Here is a 23046-nt window from a genome sequence, read left to right on the forward strand (position 1 = left end):
AGGAAATTGGGATTGCTCTATGGTTATAGGGTGGAAAGGTGAATGGTTTTTGGACTGTTAATCTGGTTAGAGATGACATTGGACTTGTAATGGACGGTGGTTGCCCTTTGGGCAAGTTGTTGAAAGGTCTACGTTGTTGTGGTGTGTCATGGCAGAGTGGTTAAGAGCATGGGATTCAAACTCTGGTGTTTCTGATCAGCAAAGTGTGAGTTAAAATCCCTGTTGTGGCACATGTGTCTTTAAGCAAGACACTTAACAATGATAGCCTTGTACGTTGTGTATTGCTCCCAAAAGAACCCTGTGCACTTTATCAAAAAGAGAAGGGATTCGCCACTGTGTTCCTGATTTGATTGGCAACATGTTGCGCCACAACACCTTGTAAAGCCCGTTTCATACTTCCTGCGAATGCGATGCGTATTCGCATTCACAGGAAGTATGAACCGGGCTTAAACCATTACATGGTGCTATGTAAAAGGAGTAGGTCTCATAATTCAAGCGTAGTCAAATCTGTTAAGTACTTGGTTTCCATTTTTTTAATATGATCATTTGTTGTTTTTTAACAGCGAGGAGCAAGTGTGGCAGAAATGATGTCGGTTCTAGGAAAGTCTGAGGTTGTGCAACGGTTAAATGCATCAGTACAGAGTGTTGTCCAAGATGCTACAGGAAGTGTTAGCAGATGATTCCAGTTACCAGACTGCTCGTCCATTGCTAGTAACAGACAGTTTAAGCCTAACAAGTTTAAGCCTAACAAGCCAACATATGGACTTTTTGCCCAAATTAACTCTTGGCCACAATAAATGCTGTACATGTATATTACTATATTATGCAAAAAGCTATCAGGCCTGGCATCATCCTCTCTGTGCAGGAGCTCTAGAGGGCGCATGTTAATTAGTGAATAACGGTGCGAGGACCCGGTCTTCACTGCGTGGTAAGACCGGGTTGGTAGCTGGCGCTTCCAGACATGTTCAGGGGCCATATTTTAGCTTTTGATGGTTCCTGTCAATAACATTCCTGATTTTTGAGACCAGTGACTCTTTTAAGTAATGGTCTTTTCAGCGCCCTCACTGGGGTCAAAGGAGACAAATGATTGGCTGATAGCTATTCTTTGTGCGTTAAAACGGGCTCATGCGCTCAGCATCCATGTAGCATGTCGCTGTAAACAAGACCATATATGGACAAATGAGATAATACGCACGAACCCGTTCCCTCAAAATTGATACATTTTCAGCATGTACGTGCAAGTGCACAAAGTTGCAATGAAACTTACATGAATATAAATAAGCATGCGATACAGTGCATGCAACGCGCAAACTAATTTTACACAATGTATGCTGATTTATGGGCCACTTAATCGCTTTTTTCCAAAGCCCGTCTTTATACCGCTCGTTAATACACCCCCACGTGACAGGGTTTTGACCAATCAGAGACTTGAAACCGTCCAAGGTATTTGTTAATAGCTGATAAATTGAGTTGCAAAGCAGCCCAAAGAACACAAGGCTTAGACTGACTTTCCTTGCCCAAATAACTCTTTGCAACAAGTAAATCAAGGATGTGATAGATGTTACTAGGCCTGACATTATCCGCTTTGTGCATGAACACTAGAGGGCGCTTGTTATTATTTCAGAACTGATATAACGTGAGAAGTTAAAAATGAAAGTGAAGGGTGTAGTGTTCTCCTATAAGATGCATTAGTTTACCACATTATGTTATGTGTGAAAATTGAACTTAGCTCATCTTCAAGCATGGTCTCTGGAACTTGGAAGGTACAATATCCCACAATTGACCCTTTCCAACCATACATAACACGTAGTTTACTGGTACTGATAATGAGTGCTTCAAGTGCTATGGTTATAACTGTGACTCCTGATGTAATGATCCTGCTGGGTTCTATATTCCTGCAGCAAAGCTGAGGGGAAATGAAACACTTGGGGACTCACATTATTACAATAATAATAAATAGTTTTAATATAGCGCTTAATCTAGGGGCGTCACAAAGTGCTATAGCACGAGAAAAAGCAGTCAATGTTTTATAACACTCTATACCCATACACTATCATGTTTGTCGACCACATCACAGGAATGCAACATCGAGAACCACGTTGTTTATTTATCAATTTCCCAAGAACCCAAACATTTTTCATCATTTTTTTGTTCTCAAGTTAGCCACTGACATGACCAAGATGAGAAAAAGTGTTTGATATTTAAAAAAATGCTTGAACAATTTGGATGGTGTACATCGGGGCACATGTACATTACAATGGAGAGTTCATTCTACTGAACCATTTATATTCCATGGGAGCTCTAACACACTTCAGGGCATTCAAACAACATTCAAAATAATGACAAGAACCAATGTGGAGATTATCATTTATGATTTTAATAAAATTTATTTGTAAAGTCAAAATATTTATTTTGTCTTGCCCCATGATTTACAATGTCACAAACTCGTGGTCTTTCTATTTCTCTCATTCCACTTAGACACACTACATATATCTGTGAATGTGGCAATTGACTAATTGTATTTTTAGGCTCTTGCTTTTTAAAGCCATTGGACCCTTTCGGTAAACAGTATTTTCCAAGGCCCACACTTTGTGTATCACAACTTATATATAAAATAACAAACCTGTGGAAATTTAGGCTCAATCGGTCATCGGAGTCTGGAGAAAATAACGGGCAAAACCCACCCTTGTATCTGCATGTTTCGCCGTGTCATGACATGTGTTTAAAACAAATCCGTAATTCTTGATATCAAAAATTGATATTGTTTTACTGTTTTCTCGAAAAGTAAAGCATTTCATGGAACAATATTTCAAGAGAAGTCTTTCACCACTACCTTCGGTAAGCCCTGTAAGTTATTTGTAAATCTGTGAACTTTTATTTTTGTGTCTGTACCGAAAGGGTCCAATGGCTTTAACGATTGAAAAAAATCACTTCTCATGTTTTCCTCACCTGATGTACAAAAAATTTATAAATTTTCCAAGGTATGCGTTTTGAAATAAAACCTAGATTGTTGATGTGACTTGTTCTGTAGTGGAGCTAGTGGGCAAGGGATAACATTTTTGGGACTTTGTCCAGTGGTCCCCTGAATATTTTGAGCTCTGAATAACACAAGTAAATAATACTACAAAATAACTCTTTACACGATAAAATGAGTGTAACATTCATCTTGACTTCATGAAGCCCATATTGGCCGGTGGCTACCTTGAACCCAACCATGTTTGGACATCAAAGATAAATTTGCACCAAAAACAAACAGACCAGTATTTCACTTTGTCAGAATAAAACTAATGCATTCATTGAGGACACTTCAATAAAGATAAGTGCTGGTGAGAGGTATACCTTTGGTAGTTACTGCAAAGATTCTCTATAAAAACCGACTTGGTAAAAAAAGCACAGCTGATAATGTAATGTATAACTTTTACAGAAACAATTCTCTTCACCGAGGGGTGTAATGGCCAAGTGCATAAGAGCACCGGACTCAAACTCTGGTGCTTCTGTTCAGCAGAGTGTGGGTTTGAATCCTGGTTGTGAAACTTGTGTCCTTGAGCAAGACACTTAACTATAATTGCTTCTCTCCACCCAGGGTTAATTGGGTACCTGTGAGGGCAGAGATGGTTCCTATGACTGATATAGCTTAGTAGCACAGATGTGTTGAGTATACACTCCCCAGGGAGCTGAGATGATTTAAGGAATGAAATCAATGGCCCAGTGACCAGGGGTCATAATGCTGGAATCACTTTGAGACGCCCTTCGGGTGTTCAAAGCACTATATAAAAAACGATTATTAAAAGAACACATTGCCTTGGATCGGACGAGTTGGTCTTTAAAAAGCATTTGTAAGCCCAGGATTGATCTATCTGCAGATCTTGAGCCAAGATGTAGACCAAGAAACTGCCATACAAAGGTCACTGAACCCACAATATATAATATGTACTATATGTTTTTGTACACATTTTGTAAGATTCTTTTTCGATTGACTTGTAGTTACAACTAATAATGAACTTTGTTTAATTCTTCCTGCAGACAAGACTTGTCCCTGGAGCTGAGGAACAATTACAGACTATGCTACAATGGAGTGGTATACATGTATGCGCAGATGAAGGTGCTAACTATTAGTGTCAAACTTATTGTTGTCTAAATAACTTTGATACAAAGATATGTATATTATTATCCATTCTTGATGCTGAGCTGTGCATGCTTTCATTGCTACTGCAGTTCATGGCGCAGCAAGATCAAGCATTGCTGTCCAACTCGCCAAGAAACAAATTAAAAAGTTCAACATACAGGATGATGTACACAACTCAGATGGGGGTCAACATTATTGTTACATTATTATTGGTTTTGTTGTTTTCATGTTCTAATGAAAAAGAATTGGTTCCTCGTGGTTTTTGGGGTGTTGGGGTATTTGTTTTGTCCTAAGTGCTTTGAGACACCTAGATAAAGTGTATCTTAAGGCCTGGGGCCAATTTCATAGAGCTGCTTAAGCAAAAAATTTGCTTAAGCACGAAAATTGCTCGCTTATTTTACACATGTTACTGGCCAAAATTGCATGTCATATACATTGCTTATGACTAGTATTTAGCTGTTGTTTACTTAGCATAACAATTGAGTGGAGTCTTGGCCGGTAAGCTGATTTTACTAAGCAATGTATTTTTTGCTTAAGCAAAAATTTGTGCTTAAGCAGCTCTATGAAATTGGGCCCTGGTTACACAGACCTCGATAACATGAACGAAAACGAGAGCGTTAAAAATGCAGGCCCTCGATTGGTTAAATAATTAGCGCCGGCGTATTCTGCGTGGAGCAATTCAACCAATAGAATGTGTTCTCTTGTGTCGTTATCATTATCGTTTTCGTTATTGCTGCAGTGTGACTCAGTCTTTAGCATACACACCTAGGTGTTGGATGAATTTCCATTGGATTGATCAGCAGGACCCTTGAGATACTCGTTCATGGTCACTGGCAAGTCATAGCTTTTTCATCTTAGAATTCGGGCTTCATGTTTGATTGATTTATTTGATTTTTTACAGGTCCCAATCAGGGTGGAGATTTTGGGCCATACAAACAGGTACAGTATTTATTTCTGTATGCTAAAGTTAAAGGCACGGGACACTATTGGTAATTACTCAAAACAATTGTTATCATAAAACCTACTTGATAATGAGCAATGTAGAGCTGCTGTTGATAGTATAAAACATTGTGAGAAACAGCTCCCTCTGAAGTAACATTTTTTTTTTAAGAAGTATAAACTTCTCACTAAAATATTTGTCAAGGTATCTGAAACCACACAACTTGTGCAACAAGGGTGTTTTTTCTTCCATTATTCTCTTGCAACTTCTACGATCAATTGAATTCAAATTTTCACAGGTTTGTTAGTTTATAAATGCACTGGTCTTTGAAAGTTACCAAAGGTGTCTAGTGGCTTTAATCTTTCATGAGAATGACATTACGTTCATTTTGCATTTTAAAATTCACTAGGCTGTCCACAAATTATTTGTCAAGTTTGAAGAAAATCTGAGCGAATTTACAACAGAGGTGTGATAACTTGGACGACAATGACCATCACCCAACCACCCCAAAATCTTCAACAACCCCCCCCCCCCCACTCTACTCTTAGCATGTGGTCAGGTAAAACCACAAGACTTTTTCTTACGCGGCCCTGCTGAAAGTTACCAGGACTGGCTGTTATGTAATTCTACCATGCAATCCCTCATGGACTTAAATTCTGCGACTTAAACAGCCACCTTTGACCTATACAGGATATGACGTGCCTCTGCTTAGTTTTCGCGTGCTGAATTTTGCCCCAAATGCTTCGTCGACAAAGAAAGTGAAAATTGAATGCATGCTACTGATACACACAGAATACACACACTGCATACATGTGCACCGGATGATGGTCAGTGTAAACGAGACAGGGAACCATACTACAATTATCTACATCATGACACCATCAGTAAACAGCTATGTGTTTGTTCACAAACATGAAAGTTTGTGGATCTCTCAAAACATTTTGCATGCTTGATGAGACTAAGTTTTTATATGCGAGGGCAACAAATTGTATTCTTTAAAGTAAATGTATAAATAATCTATAAATAATTGTAAGCTTATGAAATGTTAATTTTCTTTTCGTTATTGCACGACAGGTGCAGCACGCTCGTTAGAGCGTGCCATGATTACGTAAGGTTTCCTTTCACATTCTCCCTTAAAACGGGGCGTTTTCAGCTTAGCAATCACTCTCGGTAGAGCAACTTACCTCGCTTCCCACCGCAACCCGCCCTATGAAAAAAAAAAAAAAAAAAAAAAAAAAAAAAAAAATGCTCGGAGAAAGGATAGCGCGACCTACGTCCAACATCCTGGTCGCGTCCACGGTTCCTCCACAAGTTGGGGGTTTTACGTGGCCACTGAGCGCTGATAACTCAGCCTGGTGTTGGACGCCGAGCTTTTGTTGCACGTTTTTCAGTAGCAACACCAAATTAAGTGCATATTACACGCACTTGCTTCTATATATTCTGAAACGACAGATAATTTTCCTTATCTCTGAATTTTTGCAGACCGGCTAATTTAGCCATGAATTAGCAATTATTGCATATACATATATATAGCTTTTAGGCTATGGTACGGAGCACAACTTTTGCTGCTCTCTTTTTACTTTGTCTGTTTCAGATAGATGGTTGGCACTCTCTCATTCAGCAACTGACCCGGAACTAAAGCAACTTGCCCTTGGAGCCCTACCAAAACTATTAATGTCATCAAGAGCACACTCAACAACGATAAAATACAGCAATAGTTGGAAACGATGGGAATCATGGGCTTCATCCAAGACCGGCGTCAAATCATTTCCCGTCAACCCAACAGATTTCGCCCTATATTTGTCTTCATTTTATTCATCCGGTCATAAAACGGCAGCAGATTCTGCAGCAGCTGCTGTTGCCTGGGCACATAGCTTGGCTGGATTACCGTCACCTACAAACGATCCATTGGTCAAAACAACCATACAAGGCTACAAGAGACTCACAGCCTCTACCCCAAATCGGAAGGAACCGGTAACACCTGAAATCATGGCAAAACTTTATAATGCTCACGGTCAACCTAGTGCAGCATTAGGCGATTTACGCATCCTATTCGTATGCTTTGTCTGTTACGCAGGTTTCCTTCGTTTCAACGACATCAGTAATGTAAGACGAACGGACTGTAGTATACTCAGTGACAGTCTCGTCATACATTTATGCAAGTCAAAAACTGATCAATACCGCCAGGGCAATAATATAACAATTGCAAGAACATTTCAGCCAACCTGTCCAGTTGTAATCACAGAACGATATTTCCAAGCAATGGGCGATCCTGACACTTCTCCTCTACCGGTACTTCGCAGAATGACACGTTCCAAAACCGGTCTCGTTCCTACTACTCATGGGTTAAGCTACACCAGAACCAGAGAGATTGTACTAGAAGCCCTCCGACCATTCGTTCCAGATATTCACAAGTTCGGACTCCATAGCCTGAGGTCAGGCGGTGCATCCGCAGCTTCAAAGGCCCTACTCCCATCTCACTTAATATCCATGCACGGAAGATGGAAAACCGAAAAGGCCAGAAATGCATACATAAAAACTGATCCGCAAACACGTTTGCTCCCCTCATCTGTACTTGGAATTTGAAATTGAATTTAATGAGATTATGTGAATAATTGGCTAGTTAAGCCGACGAGAATAATGATGAAATTTAAATTAAATGAGTTGAATTAAGTATGTGAATGTCATGAATAAATACTATGCGAGGCGAGCAGCTCCGCCATTACAATGTTCACCAAAACATTACGTTTGTGTTGTTTTTCTTTGTCTATTCTTTAACTTTACATGAGGTAAATTTAGAAAAGAAAATAATTTTCTAACGTAAGAATGGAGTAAGAAAAGTGACATCTCTTGGTTAGTGCTACCTACATGTGCGTGTACCAAATGAATTTATTAATACGATTTAGACATTGTGCAAGTCGTATACTCCTCTGAATTCGTTTTTAGGAACTCTTAATCTCTAGTTACTTTGTCATGTTTGTGTTTCTCTTTAGTCAGAGCGACTGAATTTGTACAAGAGTCACATTGAGACATTAGTTAAGGTAAGCCAATTACTACAATTACATGTGTAAGTATTTTTCTTATTTAACTAGCAGGGGGGGGGGACTAAATGATGACAAGTTATCAAATAAACAAGAGCATAATCTGATCAATTGCTTGATAATGCACTTGTTTTTTTAGTTTTTTTATGCAAGTCGCCAGACACACAAGGCATGACGGCCACTTCAAGGGGGCTACAATCAACTATTTTTTGCCAGGGGGCTACAATTAATTATTTTTTGCCAGGGGCTGTTGCCACCTACTTCTGAGGCTGAAACGGGGTTACCCTCTTTACAGTTCAGACGGATGTAGGCTTGGGTATCATCCATCAGAAGCCTGGCTGGTAGAGCAGAAAGCACTACCTCCCCAACTTTACAAAGCAACCATGGTTAAGTGTCTTGCTTAGCTCTGTGATCAAACACCAGGGCTTGAATCCGGTGCTGTTAACGGCTAGGCCATAACATGACATGCCATAATAATTCTAGTATTAAAGGAATGTTACAGTGTTGGTAAGAAGCAAAAACTTACACGGTCTAATGAGGATGATAGTAGAAAACATCCCTTGAAACATTTCTGTCTGAAATATCATATTTTGAGAAATAAATAATTTTATTTCGCGTTTGGAGTTTATCGCTCAGGGAGCGTTTTATTCATTTTTGTTTTCGCATCGTTGTCATGCAAAATGTGTAATCGGTTTTTCACTATTTTCTCCCTACCAAGATGTTTGATAGTTCATGTACATGGTGGATCACGTCAAGTGCTTACACTGCCAGCAATTGTTCTGTTAGCAAAAACTAATTCTGTAACGTTCCTTTAAACTGCTTTGCTTTATTTTCAGTCTGGCGCAGCCTACCACTGTTTTTGCTCAGAACAAAGACTGGAGCTGCTCCGTAAAGAAGCCCTGAGAAATAGGCAGGTTCCACGATACGACAACAGGTGCAGACACCTAACATCCCATCAGGTACAAGACCACTGGCATTCTGGGAAGCCGAGTGTTATAAGATTTAAGGTCAGTCGAATCCATCTATTAATTTATCAGTCATACAATCAGTCAGTAATTAGTCAATCAATCAATAATCAGTTGATCAATCAATCATTCAAGGGCAGTTATTCTAGTGTTTAATGCAACCAAAAATCAATCAGTCATCAATTAATCAATAAAACAATCAATTACATGTGGTGCTGTTACCAAATATATTCAGTAGGCAGTGATACTCTATAATTACTGAATGTCTATAAATTTGTATTTGTTTGCCTGATAAGTTGTTTTTTATTGTTCGTATTTGTTACATTTGACAAGATACGTACAAAGTCATAAAAGTCAACCAGAAAACCAAATTTCTAATACCTGTGGCGACTGTGTAATTACTCTTATGCGTTTGTAATGAGTAGTGCGGTTTTGAGCCTTAATTACGGTTAAAACAATCGCAATGCAAAAAAAAAAACTTTTAAAAAGTTTACAAAATGATAAATAACTTTCCTCTCACATTTAGCTAGATGTAGAGACGGACTTGTTTGAGGATCTTGTTTATGGACGAACTCAACATGACACTCATCTCATAGAGGGTGATCCGGTAAGTAAAGTCAAGTTATTTACGAATAATGATGATTGTGGTACATGGTATCTGTGATTGGCATTCTCATATGTAGACAAACGCAAACTCTGTTTGATGTTTAGTTTCATTTTAATTCTTCTACAGGTGTTGATTAAAAGTGATGGTTTTCCAACATACCATTTTGCCAATGTTGTTGATGATCATCTGATGGGGATTAGCCACGTACTGCGGGGCATGGTGAGTTTATCTAATCTGTGCCCAATTTCATAAAATCTCTTAAGCATGAAAGTAATGCTTATCAAAATAACTTTCTGAGTAAAGAAAAAAGAAGCTTTTGCGTTTAATTTTCGCTAAACTAACTGATACTACTGTACTGTTTGTTTTTGTTTTTTTGATGAATGATGTTTCTGTCCTAACTAGTTTTATGATATTAAGACCATTAATGCATTTTACAAAGCTTTTAAATCACACAAACTTGCTACACCCACTAAAACCTTGTCTTGCAGCAATAATATGTTACCATTAATAAAGGAAAATGAAATGAAGCACTGAGTATATACTCTGTTAATATCTAAATTGATATCTAATTAATACATTTATTAGATTGTTTATTAGACCTTCTGCTAATTAAAACTGACCTCTTGCCATTGGGCTGTCCAGTAGACTAGGTTTAGATACCTGTGATAGAATGCAGGGAGTGGCACTCCTACCCAAGTGTAGTATGCACTTGGAGTTTTTCCTGTCAGGACTTGGAAAGCATTCAACGTTCTGTCCTTTCACACATTAGTGAAGGGTAAACAAATTAATAATTTTATATTCCTCAGTGAAAATAATTACATCTGCTAAACAGTCAACATTTTCAACAGTTTTTCTTTTTTAAATGGATTATGTCATGTTATCAATTTCAAAATAACTATTATAAGCACATAAGTTTGCTAAGCACCAACATAATATCTTAAGCAGTAAAACAGGTCTCCAACAAAAATAACATGTTGTGTCTGTTGTTGTTAACTGGTTCCAAGCGCAATAATGTTAAAAGCAATACTTTATATTTGGCTGGGAAATTAAGTTCAATCTTAAACTATGAAAACAATCCTCCAAGTCCAATATTTTTTTTACAGTACAGTTAATAAGCTACTTTCAAAACAGCTAAAGCACAACATTTTACATTTCTAATTACATTGCTTCCCTGACTGAATTTTTTTTCCAGTGTAATGTCACGTACCTGACAGAATTTACCAATGCTACCAGTGCAGTAATATACTTAGTTTTTATATTTTCAACTCTTGTCACCAGGAATGGTTAACGTCTACACCAAAGCATCTGTCTCTTTACAAGGCCCTAGGATGGAACCCACCTAAATTTGCTCATCTGCCTCTCTTACTCAATAGGTATGTAACCCTTCACAAAAATAGGTGTGTAACCCTTCACAAAAATAGGTGTGTAACCCTTCACAAAAATAGGTGTGTAACCCTTCACAAAAAAAGGTATGTGACCCTTCACAAAAATAGGTATGTAACCCTTCACAAAAATAGGTATGTAACCCTTCACAAAATAGGTAGGTAACCCTTCACAAAAATAGGTATGTTACCCTTTACAAAATAATCACAATTTAATTTTCTTGGCATGAAAATTCATCTATGTTGGTAATTGACACTAGGCCTGGGCGAATTATTTGAATATCCGGTTAATGGCGAATAGGTTTTCCTATCCGTAACCGCGAATGCCTTTTTTTTCTTAACCGGATATCCGCATAGGGCGCGAATATCTATTTACAAACCGGATAATTCTGTAATTACAACCGAGTAACCGGATATTCTTTAATATCCGAATATCGGCGGACGTCGGGCGACAACTGATATGAATGTTTTGTCTGAATCCTTATGAAACTTCTATTAAGACAGCACAAAAACAGCATAAATTAAGTATTTAACTATGCTCACCTCCGTGAAGAGTTAAAACAATGACATTTCTGACGTAATTTGTTCAAAGATTACAAAAGTTTTCCTTCACGTAGAGTCAATCACGATCAAAAGAAAAAGCAAATCGCATCTTTAAATTAGATCCGGTCATTTTTATGAATGAACCGAGTGACACTGTCTAAAACTAATATCAATCCGCCCATAAGATCTCATTCACAAACGAACAGCGCCCTCTAGCGAAAAAAAGAAAAAATTATATATATTTAAAAAGATTTTTTTTTTTAAATAGCCCCCTCTAGCGGCGAAAAAACTATTCGAATATCTGGTTAATTTTGGATAGTTGGCCAGCGGTATCCGAATAACAAAATTTCACTATTCGCCCAGCACTAATTGACACAAATAGTGTTTATCTTTTGATCACAACATTGGAAATGTTTTCATAGATGCAATTTTTGACCAAAATTACAGTCTTCATCAACATGACCGGGATGTACATGTAGCATCTTCGACATTGCAGACACGTGATCCCAACACCACGTCAAAGACTCCTGAATTAATCTTATTTCAAGAAAATTTTTCTTGTGTCACTCACAATAAACTTAAAAGAGACATTTTCTAGCGAGTATGACACAAGAATGTTTTTCTTTAAACATTTTTTTTCTTTCAAGAATACAATTTTTAGCTGTGCAAATAGGTGCAATAGTTGTTATTCAAACACATCATCATGTACACCATCTTTTAATATTTGTAATGAGTTGTTTACACAATTACATTTGAATAATTTTCCATGTTAGTCCAACTCTTTGTATTATACAGCTGAAAATGAAGACATTTATGTCTCAAAGGTCAAAAGCTCATTGTCCCAAACAGCTCGAATATTGTTGAGAATTAGCAAGCAGTCTTGGCGTTGCTCTTGGCCTGGTGTTGTTTCATGATTATAGTACACTGTATATTTTACTCTGTCTTGAAACTTGTTGTTTGGCCTATCTAGTAGATGTTAAGATTGCATCAGGGGTAAAAAATGTTATTTTGTTTGACCCATTTACAGATGTGTGTAAAGCACTTTGTACTTGGCACATGTATTTTACCCCGAGTGATGTGCCTGAGAAAATTCCTTTTATGACAATTTTTTTTTTAAATGTGTTCATGTCATCAGATAGACCTTGGTAAAATGAACATTTGTGGTAAGTTTCATGGAAACTGCATAATATGGAGTTTGGAGCACGACATGTACATGTATATGGCCATATTAAAACATTTTTTAAATGGGAAAATGCCTGGCAACACTGCAAATAATATAGTATTTTCCCCAAGCAAATTTAGTAATTTTCCACAAGAGCAATGTCCCATCTGAACTAACTGTGGTCAATGTTGAAATCAGAGCCCTAAAGTTAGTTTGGGGCAAACGCCCAAATGCAAAGAAGGCAATATATTCTTTACCATGGCCACCCTATATATTTTATTTACTGTCCCCTACTCTTAGCATGTCTAATGATCCACCAGCAATCTTGTTTTTTTGTTTCTGTTTGACGATGAAGAAGGTTGTGATAATAATGATCAGACAGAGACTGATTGCCCCAAGGACTATGAAGATGATTGCCAGTGTACTCAGACCTACATCGGCTAATGCATCATCTTTCATCATGGTACACAAGGGAAGGGTAGATGACCACTGTCCATTACTCTGGCAGGTTAAAGTGGGTAAACCCTTCTCCAGAGTAAATCCATCAAAGCATTTGACCTCCACAGTTGAGTTCACAAGATATACAGACCCCGTCATGATTGCATTGTCCACACTTCCAGGAAAACCACAACTGACAAGTTTGACTGAAGATTTCTGAATTTGATTGATGATGCCAGACACTAGTAGTGTTTCATTTGCAAAAGACAGGCTTCCAGTGGTCACAGCATCAAATATGCATTCAAGAGAACTTCCACACAAATCTTTGATCTCTGGACTTACATCATGTGGGTTTGGGACATCAAAAGTTGGCAAAAAATCAGGCAAATAGTAAGTGTTGTAGTCATATGGGGAAAGATAAGTGAATATGGATTCCTCTTTTACCACAAGCCAATGTAGCCCATATTTGTGGATTTCTTCCATGGAAGACTCTGGATTCATGATGGTACCATTTGGGAATTGAAAGTCGTCTTCTGGATCTCCATTCAGGTTACCCAGAAGTCCTTGGACTTGGTCTTTGAACTTTTCATTCAGCTGTGCCGTAAATGACATAAAGTCATGTTTGATGTACACGATGATGGCAATACCAGCATTGAATGCAATTCTGATTTCAGAGAAGTCGGAGGTGAAACTTAATCGAAAGCCTCTGAAGTGTTGAACTTGGACACGGCTTGACCTCATAAGTAGTTGCTCACCATCTACAAGAACCAGCACCTCATTGGAGTTAGATATCTGTACCTGGACAGTAGAAGAGTCAGTCATCTGGACAACAAAAGCAGTGTACACACAGGCATTAGTTTGGTGGTATACCTCCATGCGGGATTGGAAGATGAGGTCATGAAGTATCGAGGAAGCCATCAGGAACTCTCCAGCCCCATTGAAGGTGAACCTCTTGCCGTCTAGACTTGTTATGTGAGGATCTCCAGTCCCTGCTGCTGGCAAAGGAGGGACGTATTTAGAGCAGTCATCAGATGGACGGTAGTTGTAGTACGTCTTGCAGTTTTGTGTAGATTTACAACAGCCAAACCATGGCAACACATCATACCATTGATGTTTCCAGAAATGATCCTCAGGACTGTATCGATCAGCAGTGCCACCCCCTGGGGGACCTATGAGTATGTTACCATCCTTGGCATAGCAGCACTGTTGGCCAGATCCAAGAGATGATGATGTGGTTGACCTAAAGCAGTCTTTTGCTCCAGGATGGTAGAAAGAAATAAACTCATTTGATAAGACAAAGTTAAGAGAATCTACACTGGCCTGGGCAAAGGTGCATGGACATGGTGGTAAGCCTTTAGGAATATTCTTTAACCTTTCTAGGAACAATGAGCAGGATTTAGGCAGGAACTTTGTAACATGATTCACTCCAGAGTAAAACCTGTTTGGGCTGCTCTGTTGGCCATTTGGTTGCAGGTAAAAAGCTACAAGTGATGGCCATGCCGTAGTTAAGCTTTTGTCATTTATCAACTCTGTAGAGATCTGAATCTTGCCGTTGTTCAAGACATTGTTCTTAAGGGAAACTCCTTCTAGAAGGACTGGATGGCCATCCCCGTTGTAATCAGAATCTTGCATTATGATATTCACTGTCTCTATTCCCTCACCTACACTGTAAGGGTCCCATGTTAAGAAAAGATCATCATCTTTTGTTAAGTCAATAACTCCGTTTCCTGTTGATGTCTGCTTTTGATTGACTGTGATAAGTGGAGGCAAGTATTCTTCCGATGTAATATAGACAACACCAGAGTAAGGAAATGTCTCTCCTTCATCCAGAGACACATAGACTGAAGTAAATCCATTCATGTAAAAGGTTGGTGTAATGCAGACGGTGGTGTAGGGATCAACAGAGTGTCCAGAAATCAAGATATTTCCAATACCTGTTAAAAATTTGCATTTTGAGGTTTTGTATGATTGAACTTCATCTTGCAAGCATTGTAAAGTTATCCTAAAAGTTTCACCACCAAGTTCTCTTAGGTAGTATGTGGAAAAGTGGAGGATTTGCCCGTTACTTGGAAGGGACAAACCTGCAGCATAGCCATATGATTCAAAATATACGGAACCATAGCCATAAACAATAACAGACAATGGTGATGAAAGAGGATCAGTTTGCTCTACAAAGTACACCCCTTCTCCTTTAGGGAGTTGGACAGAGAGTGCCGTGTAGTTTGTATTTGGAACTTTGTTTTCATGTACGGGTATTTGAGATCCATTTATTGGAGAGCCATTGAGATGCACAGTCTCCTGTGCATTTGTCTTAACAACGATGTTGATAAAATTGAAGTATCCTCCAGAATCTACTCTAGCATTGGGTGGGGTCACAAAACCAAACACATACCCAAACTGTTCTATAGCAGGAACCTGTATCAGGGAAGGGTATACACTATTATTCTTAATGGACTGGAGCGTCTGCAACATTAGAGTTGGCTGGCTTGACGAAACCAGACCAGATCCTGAAAGCCAACCGTCCCAAACCTCCCCTGTGTTCAAATTTAGTTTCCCAATCTTTGGGATGGTAACACTGGTGCCGCTGAAGTAAGCAATTATCTGATATAAGTTTTGATCTGTACTTTGGAATGCTGTGTAGATATGATTCTGTCCCCAACTCTTGACTGGTATGAATTGTTCCTTCAACCCGTACCATCTACTGTTAGTAAATGTAGCAATGGGTTTGTTGGCTTGAATGAGACTTCCAGTAAAGTCCTGGGATCCTTGTATTTGAATGGCTTCTAATCTGTCAACCATGAAGTTCAGCTGATCACCTGGACTGTATGACTGCCCTTCAAATGTTACTGGTCCACGTAGGGTTACTTGAACTGAAGTGGATTCTTCTGTACCGATTACAGCAAAGCTTGTGAAAAATAAGGTTGGTGTTACGATGTACTGCAAGCCAAGGCTGCTTACCGGTATGCCAAGAAAGCCATCTGTTGAGTAAGGGTAGTAGGATGATAAACCATACACTGAAACCTCACTGGTAGCTGTTACCTCAATACCTTTGAAGCTTCTTTCTGTACCATTCATAAGCAGCTCTGTAGATACATTTGTTATTCTGTACCCTCCAGCCTCAAGATCAAATCTTTCATATAGAGGCTGACCCTCCACATGGTGCTTGCTGCTTATAGTCACAGTGGTTTTCTGATCACTAAACGCCACTACAACTATGGAAAGGTGTATGTCATCGAAAATAGTGTCCCACCAGTTATCAGCGAAATCAGCGAAGCCAAGGATGAAATTTTTACCCCTGGATATGCCAAAGCATTTTGGCTGCTTGTCCAGAGTCGATGGATTGTCAGCCTTTACCTGTTCAGATGTGGCTAGTATCAATAAAACCAGTAACCACAGTCCTTGACCTTTCAGGCTCTCCATCCTGAAAAACAAAAATCATGCAAAAACATCGCTTTTAATCACCATGCACAAAGTTTGGATGTTTGTATTCTTAGTAACCTATGCAAACTTTATTTGTACAGTGCTGTCTGTAGAAAAATTTCAGGTGAAAATGACCCATTAACTTTGACCTCAGTTTAAGGTAACAGAAGCAGGGTTGAGATTCTTCCGACCTTTGTCAGACTTCCGACTTTTGAATTTAGAAATCCGACCTTTTTTTTCACTTCCAACATTTTGACTTTCCCTCTTGTACCTGTTTTATTTTAAGAATTGGGCCCTGATTAAGCGGGCCCTGGACATGCTGGACCCCGGCCGTAAGGGACTTCGCGCTGCGCGCTCGTGTTGTGTGCTTCGCACACACTATGATGGAATATTGACATTTGCAATCAACTGAATTTTGTTCCTGTTTTCTTGTCATATCACCCATTCTCATGCCTGATTTCAATTGATTATTTCAGACCTACGATAAATTTTCAGACCTTTTAATTTTTGAAGAATCTCATCCCTGCTAAAGGTCAATAGAAAAAAATGGCAACATCATTTTTATTGTTCTAGGGACCCATAAGAATGCATTTATAATGGTTGCCAAAAAGTACATGTAACATGAAATTTCAACGGGACCCAAAACTATTATTTGTTTTGTATGCAATTTCAGCCATTTCCATCAATTTCTGTTAGACTAGTGACCAGATTTGCTCAATTGTATTATAGTAAAAGCAAAAAGCAAAACCAAATTATTTTAAAGGCAGGGGATCGATCTCCATTGGGTAATGAATTAATTTACACTTAAAAATCATCTTTCAGGAAAATAAAGGTAAGAAAACAAGCACAAACTTCAAACCATGCCTCTAGCTATCAGGCAATCTCAGTAGTCTAGTTGGTAAGACACTGCTCTAGAATTGCAGGGGTCGTGGTTCAAAGCACACCCGAGTAATATGCCTGTGATAATTTTTCACAGGACTCGGGGGGGGGGGGGGGGAGGGAAGTACTGAGTATACAGTGCTAACACACATCAATGTATGGTATAAAAAGAAATATTATCCCCGATGCAAATTTAACATTAAGCACAAACTTGCAAAAAAACCATTTGTCTTTAAAATTAAAACCGATAAACTTAACATGTATGTCAGCGTGGCTGTATGAGTGTCGTTCTGTCCAGGACTACATCCAACCAATCATGAAGGTAGAAAATATTCATAGACTAATCAACTTAAACCAAAAAAACACACACACAGCAACAACCAGCCTATCTAGCCTGTCATTTCAAGTCTAAGATTGTGCTTTAATAGTTTTGTCTGTAGTGGTAATGCAAAACCCTATTCAAAAGGTTTGTTTTAAGAAGAGGGCGCTGTTTCAGGCAGGCATTAAACCACCATCACAGACTTGAACATGACTTTATCTCTGACAAACAAACGGGGTTAGTGGTTGATAAGTAAAGGCCTGGCAACGCACCGACGGAAACCAAAATGTTTCATTATTGACATTTTACAAAGGGAATGAAGGTATTTTTATTTTTTTTCCTGGTCTGAAGCTGGTATCATAATAATAAAAATATTAATAATAATACTACATTTATAATGCGCCATCTATCTAGTGTACAAGACACTATTCAGAGCAAGGAACCAAACAACAAAACATCTACATGTACAACAAAAAAGAAAAATAGAATACAATGACAATTATACAATGAATAATCTTAGTCAAGACATTTTACAAGCGAAGTGTTTGTGGATTTAATTACAGACACTGAGCACTATTGGTAATTGTGGAAGTGTTGTGGCCGAGCGGTTAAGATCACCGAATTCAAACTCTGGTGTTTCTGATCAGCAGAGTGTGGGTTCGAATCCCCAGATGTGACACCTGTGTCGTTGAGCAAGACACTTAACTATTGCTTGTCCTTCGGATGGGACGTAAAGCCGTTGGTCCCATGTGTTGTGTAACGCATGTAAAAGAACCCAGTCCACTTATCGAAAAGAGAAGGGGTTCGCCCCGGTGTTCCTGGTTGTGGCTGCTTAGTGCGCCGTAGCACCTTGTAAACCCTTATAAGGTACTGAATAATTGGGTCTCGGACTTCATCACTGCAATAACATATCTTTCTTAAAGTTTGTATATACTCAGCGCCTTGAGTACCTTGTTTGGTAGATACATGCGCTATATAAGACTTCGATATTGTTATATAAGACTTCGATATTATTGTGTAAGACTAGCCTTCACAGTTGGTGTATCTCAACAATGCATAAAATAACAAATCTGTGAATATTTGAGCTCAAGCGGTCGTGGAAGTTGCGAGATAATGAAAGAAAAAAACACCCTTGTCACCCAAAGTTGTGTGCTTTCAGATGCTTGATTTTGAGACCTCAAATTCTAAATTTGAGGTCTCAAAATCAAATTAGTGGAAAATTACTTCTTTCTCGAAAACTACATTACTAGTGGAGCCGTTTCTCACAATGTTTTATACCATCAACCTCTCTCCATTACTCGTTACCAAGAAAGGTTTTATGCTAATAATTATTTTGAGTAATTACCATACCAAGAGTGGGCCTTTAAATGAGTTTTCAGCAAGTTTTTAAGGAATGATAGAGAACTACAGCATCTGATGTTGTTAGGTGAAGCGTTCCAAAGTTTAGTAGCACAAGCGGAAAAGGCACGATCGCCATATGATGAGGAAGTTTTAGGAATAGTTCAAAGGGACTTAGCAGAAGAACAATTGAGTGCGAGAGGGTGCGTACTGACTTCAAATAGTACAATCTACTTTTACAGAGTGCATTCAGAAAAATTGAAGATTGTTAATCTACCACCTAATCAGTAGGCAAGGGACTTCTACTTTTGCTTTGTGGATCAGGGGACTGCATTCAATTATCTTTCCTTCCACAGCAGTTAAAGGCAGTGGACACTATTGGTAATTCGCAAAGACTACCTCTCAGTTGGTGTATCTCAACATATGCATAAAATAACAAACCTGTGAAAATTTGAGCTCAATCTGTCATCGAAGTTGCGAGATAATAATGAAAGAAAAAAAAAACATTCCTGTCACACGTAGTTGTGAGCTTTCAGATTCTTTATTTCGAGACCTCAAGTTCTAAATCTGAGGTCTCAAAATCAAATTCGTGAAAAAATTACTTCTTTTTCGAAAACTACAGAACTACTACTACAAAACTACTACTATCAACCTCCCCCCATTACTCGTAACCAAGTAAGGTTTGACACTAATAAATATTTTGAGTAATTACGCATAGGATAATGCCCGAGGTGCGCGCCATTCGTGGGTAAGAATGACCCGAGGGCGAAGCCTGAGGGCCATTCGTACCCACGAATGGCGCGTTCACCGAGGGCATTATGCGACTTAACCCACACCTGTGACGTCATGCTATTGTTAAAATCGCTCCATTATTTCGCACGAATGGCGCGATATTGTTTAATTTTTAAGTCAATTGTTTGTATGTATCACGTAAGCTTGTTCACTCCAGTGAACACCACTGGTGGTGTGTGAACAATGGACGAAGACCAACATTTAGGAAATAATGCTCGTTCCTTCGATAGTGGCATCATAGATCGGGAGCGAAAGTGGCAGCAGATAAGTGATTTTGTTTCTTGACTTTAAGTAAATTTATGCAAGTTAGTGATAGAAACAGACTATCAGATGATGTTGTAGCCGACTTTCTCGGTCTACAAAAAACCCAAAAGGTGAAGATAAAAGAAGTGACCTACCCGCGTACAAGCCTGTAGTTTCAGATTTGTTTTTAATAAACAAATTTAAGCTACCTTTATGATCAACAATTTCAGTTGAATTCCTGTTATTTTATGATGATATTGAAAAAATTTTCTTTGCAATCTTAAATTTTAGGGACTTTACTCACTTACCATGTTTGTGTATGATAAACTAAGCATTTTGAATTAATAAAAACAAAAACAAAAATACTGGTTAAAATGAAATTGATTTATCTGACTTTAAGACCTGCTTACATTACTGTTGTAGTTCTATAATTATTTTGACTTCATTTACTTTATTCCCTAACTCTTTTATGCACAATGGGTGAATAGATGTACCCATCGCGCCATTCGTGCAAAATAATGGAGCGATTTAACAATAGCATGACGTCACAGGTGTGGGTTAATAATAGTGTACAATGCCTTTCCAATCTAATCTGCCATCAGTGGACAAACAGAAGACAAAAGTTGGATTTGAAACTTTGCATGGTGGAAGAGGTTTGTGAACACATTGTGAATATCACTTCATAAGAACAATGATTATTTTCATTTCATATGATTTATTCATATCATAAAACAAGCCAAAACTTTAGACATGATTTGAAAAATCAAAATAAGCATTGTGACTGGGCTCAAAATCCATACCAAAGATGCCTATTTCTCACTATATTCCTTTCCTGAATACTCCGACTACATAAAATGTTTTTTTTAAATTGTAACTTGCACAAACTTCCTTAGAGTTACAATGTCCTTACCTTTCTGCTGACTAGCACTTAATAAAGAGTAGGCTTTCGGTGTTTTGGAGAAAGCTTAGCTGCGTTCCACTACAGACCGTTCCTTTGCAAATTGTGACTTCCAGCAGACAGTGTCCCACTGTGGAAACTGGGGTTTGGAAGGACTATGACCTCTTGGAACTGGGTGGTCTTCAGTGGGAAATCCCCTTGTCATTATTAATGTTATTCTTTATCTGGCAAAGTTGTTCGTCTTAACTGGCTGTCCAAGTTCCAATGAACAAAGATCAAGTGTTGTTTTGCAGAAATCATAGTAACAGATGTTAAATTTGCATCGGGATAAAGAATATTAATAGATATATATTTTTGTTTATATTTTTTTAACCCATACATCAATATGTGTTAGCACTGTATAGTTCATAATTACTGTAATTTATTCAATGTTGTATGTACACGCGTGTGTACATACACATACAATTGCGTGTGTACATGTATAATGTATGGCTTTCTCACTTTTCATCTTGAGGTTGTGAATGTTACATGGAGCATAAATGATGACTCGGGGTGTTTTTTTTTAATACAAAATAACAAAACTCCATCAGAATTGACCAAAATCTGAATAACAACAACATACGTAAATATATCCTTATTGTTTTTTTTAATGACCATGTGATGCTGAAACCAAGGTTTTTACAGAGTGAGGACATGATTGCTTCCATTCTTAAATGTTCAACCAATAGAGATGGGTGGGTTTCCAGCAGTATGAAATAATAATATTCAACATTTGTATAGCGCTTCATGCACATTGTTTCTAAGTGTGCAGCGTTTTGTTCTATAGGTATACTGAGTTATGTTTAAATATAATAGGACCCATTGAAGTACAAAGCTTATAATGTAATGGTTACATGTAACAACGTTCTGTGGCGCAATCTGCAGCCAGTCCTACCAGAAAACTCCGGGGGAGGGAATGGAAATGTACATTGATCTTTGTGCATACACACAGGTTAAAGGTGTTAACCATTTAGTACATTGTTCTATTTCACTGTGGTACTTGACTGGTGCATTTGTATCCATGAAAACTGCCCATGATATAAATCTCTCTAACTGAAGTTTGGAAAGAACCAGTGTTTGGGCAATTGCATATAACAAGCGGTTGCTGTATGGTCTTCCATTGTATTTTACAGCAATCGCTTTGTTTTAAATGCATAATTGCATAGTAACAAACAACGAATCTGACTGCCCAAATGGCGCAAATAAGATGATTGTTTGAGGTCAATACTTTCCAGACGACTCACTTTATCAGACAACTCATCTTACTTTTTCTTTTAGATGTTAAAAATTCAATAACACATCAGCTTTAAGGAAGACAAAATACATTTTAAACTTCTGGTTTTTACAGGACCAAATTTACCATTACTAACCTGTGAAAATATGTCAAATTAAAGGAACACGCCTTGGATCGGACGAGTTGGTCTATAAAAAGCATTTGTTACCGTTTGTTATAAAATGCATATGGTTAGAAAGATGTTTTAAAAGTAGAATACAATGATCCACACAAATTTGCCTCAAAATTGCGTGGTTTTTCTTTTACTTTGAGAACTAACACGCTCGGCCGTTTATGGGAGTCAACAATTTGACTCCCATAAATGGCGGACGGTGTTATCCGATGATGTAAAAGGAAAACCGTACAATTTTGAGGCATGTTTGTGTGAATCATTGTATTATACTTGTACAACATCTTTCTAACCATATGCATTTGATAACAAACGGTTACAAACGCTTTTCAAAGACCAACTCGACCGATCCAAGGCAACGTGTTCCGTTAAAGTGACCCCTCATTTGAAATCATCAAAGAATGTGTATAAATTATATAGTCAGGAAAGTTTGTGCTGTTGAATAAACAGCTTTATTTCAATGTGACAGTTGACAGTGATGATTTGTTGGATCTTACAAATGATTTATCCT

At 38.2% G+C, this 23046-nt stretch overlaps 3 protein-coding genes and 1 pseudogene across 8 annotated transcripts in view; 3 read left to right on the top strand and 1 right to left on the bottom strand.

The window, feature by feature from the left end:
- The window catches only part of LOC139940891 (uncharacterized), a 91682-nt gene extending 82707 nt beyond the window's left edge, over window positions 1-8975 (top strand). For 4 of the 6 annotated variants that reach the window (XM_071937269.1, XM_071937274.1, XM_071937273.1 and 1 more), the window contains 4 exons: window positions 564-4115; window positions 5028-5065; window positions 8060-8107; window positions 8944-8975. In XM_071937269.1, coding sequence (XP_071793370.1) covers window positions 564-680 — 117 coding nt within the window. In that variant the 3' untranslated portion in view covers window positions 681-4115; window positions 5028-5065; window positions 8060-8107; window positions 8944-8975. Of the gene's footprint in view, window positions 1-563; window positions 4116-5027; window positions 5066-8059; window positions 8108-8943 lie in introns of those variants that run through there. The other 2 variants (XM_071937270.1, XM_071937271.1) reach the window with 2 other exon arrangements.
- Window positions 6328-7872, top strand: LOC139940769 (integrase/recombinase xerD homolog). The gene has a single exon (XM_071937148.1). The coding sequence runs from the start codon at window positions 6741-6743 to the stop codon at window positions 7650-7652; it is 912 nt and encodes a 303-aa protein (XP_071793249.1). The 5' UTR covers window positions 6328-6740; the 3' UTR covers window positions 7653-7872.
- A 237-nt stretch (window positions 8976-9212) lies between the features above and the next one.
- Window positions 9213-23046, top strand: part of LOC139940892 (uncharacterized) — a 75472-nt pseudogene continuing 61638 nt past the window's right edge.
- Window positions 11226-21427, bottom strand: LOC139940884 (sushi domain-containing protein 2-like). Its single transcript, XM_071937259.1, has 2 exons — window positions 21106-21427; window positions 11226-16625 (listed from the first exon to the last, which is right to left on the bottom strand). The coding sequence occupies exon 2, from the start codon at window positions 16622-16624 to the stop codon at window positions 13043-13045; it is 3582 nt and encodes a 1193-aa protein (XP_071793360.1). The 5' UTR covers window position 16625; window positions 21106-21427; the 3' UTR covers window positions 11226-13042.

Source organism: Asterias amurensis, chromosome 8 (genome assembly GCF_032118995.1).
Source record: "Asterias amurensis chromosome 8, ASM3211899v1".
Classification (NCBI taxonomy): domain Eukaryota; kingdom Metazoa; phylum Echinodermata; class Asteroidea; order Forcipulatida; family Asteriidae; genus Asterias; species Asterias amurensis.

Bases quoted from the DNA above. Each gene is read 5' to 3' on its own strand.
- LOC139940769 (XM_071937148.1), top strand. From the start codon at position 6,741: ATGTCATCAAGAGCACACTCAACAACGATAAAATACAGCAATAGTTGG.
- LOC139940884 (XM_071937259.1), bottom strand. From the start codon at position 16,624: ATGGAGAGCCTGAAAGGTCAAGGACTGTGGTTACTGGTTTTATTGATA.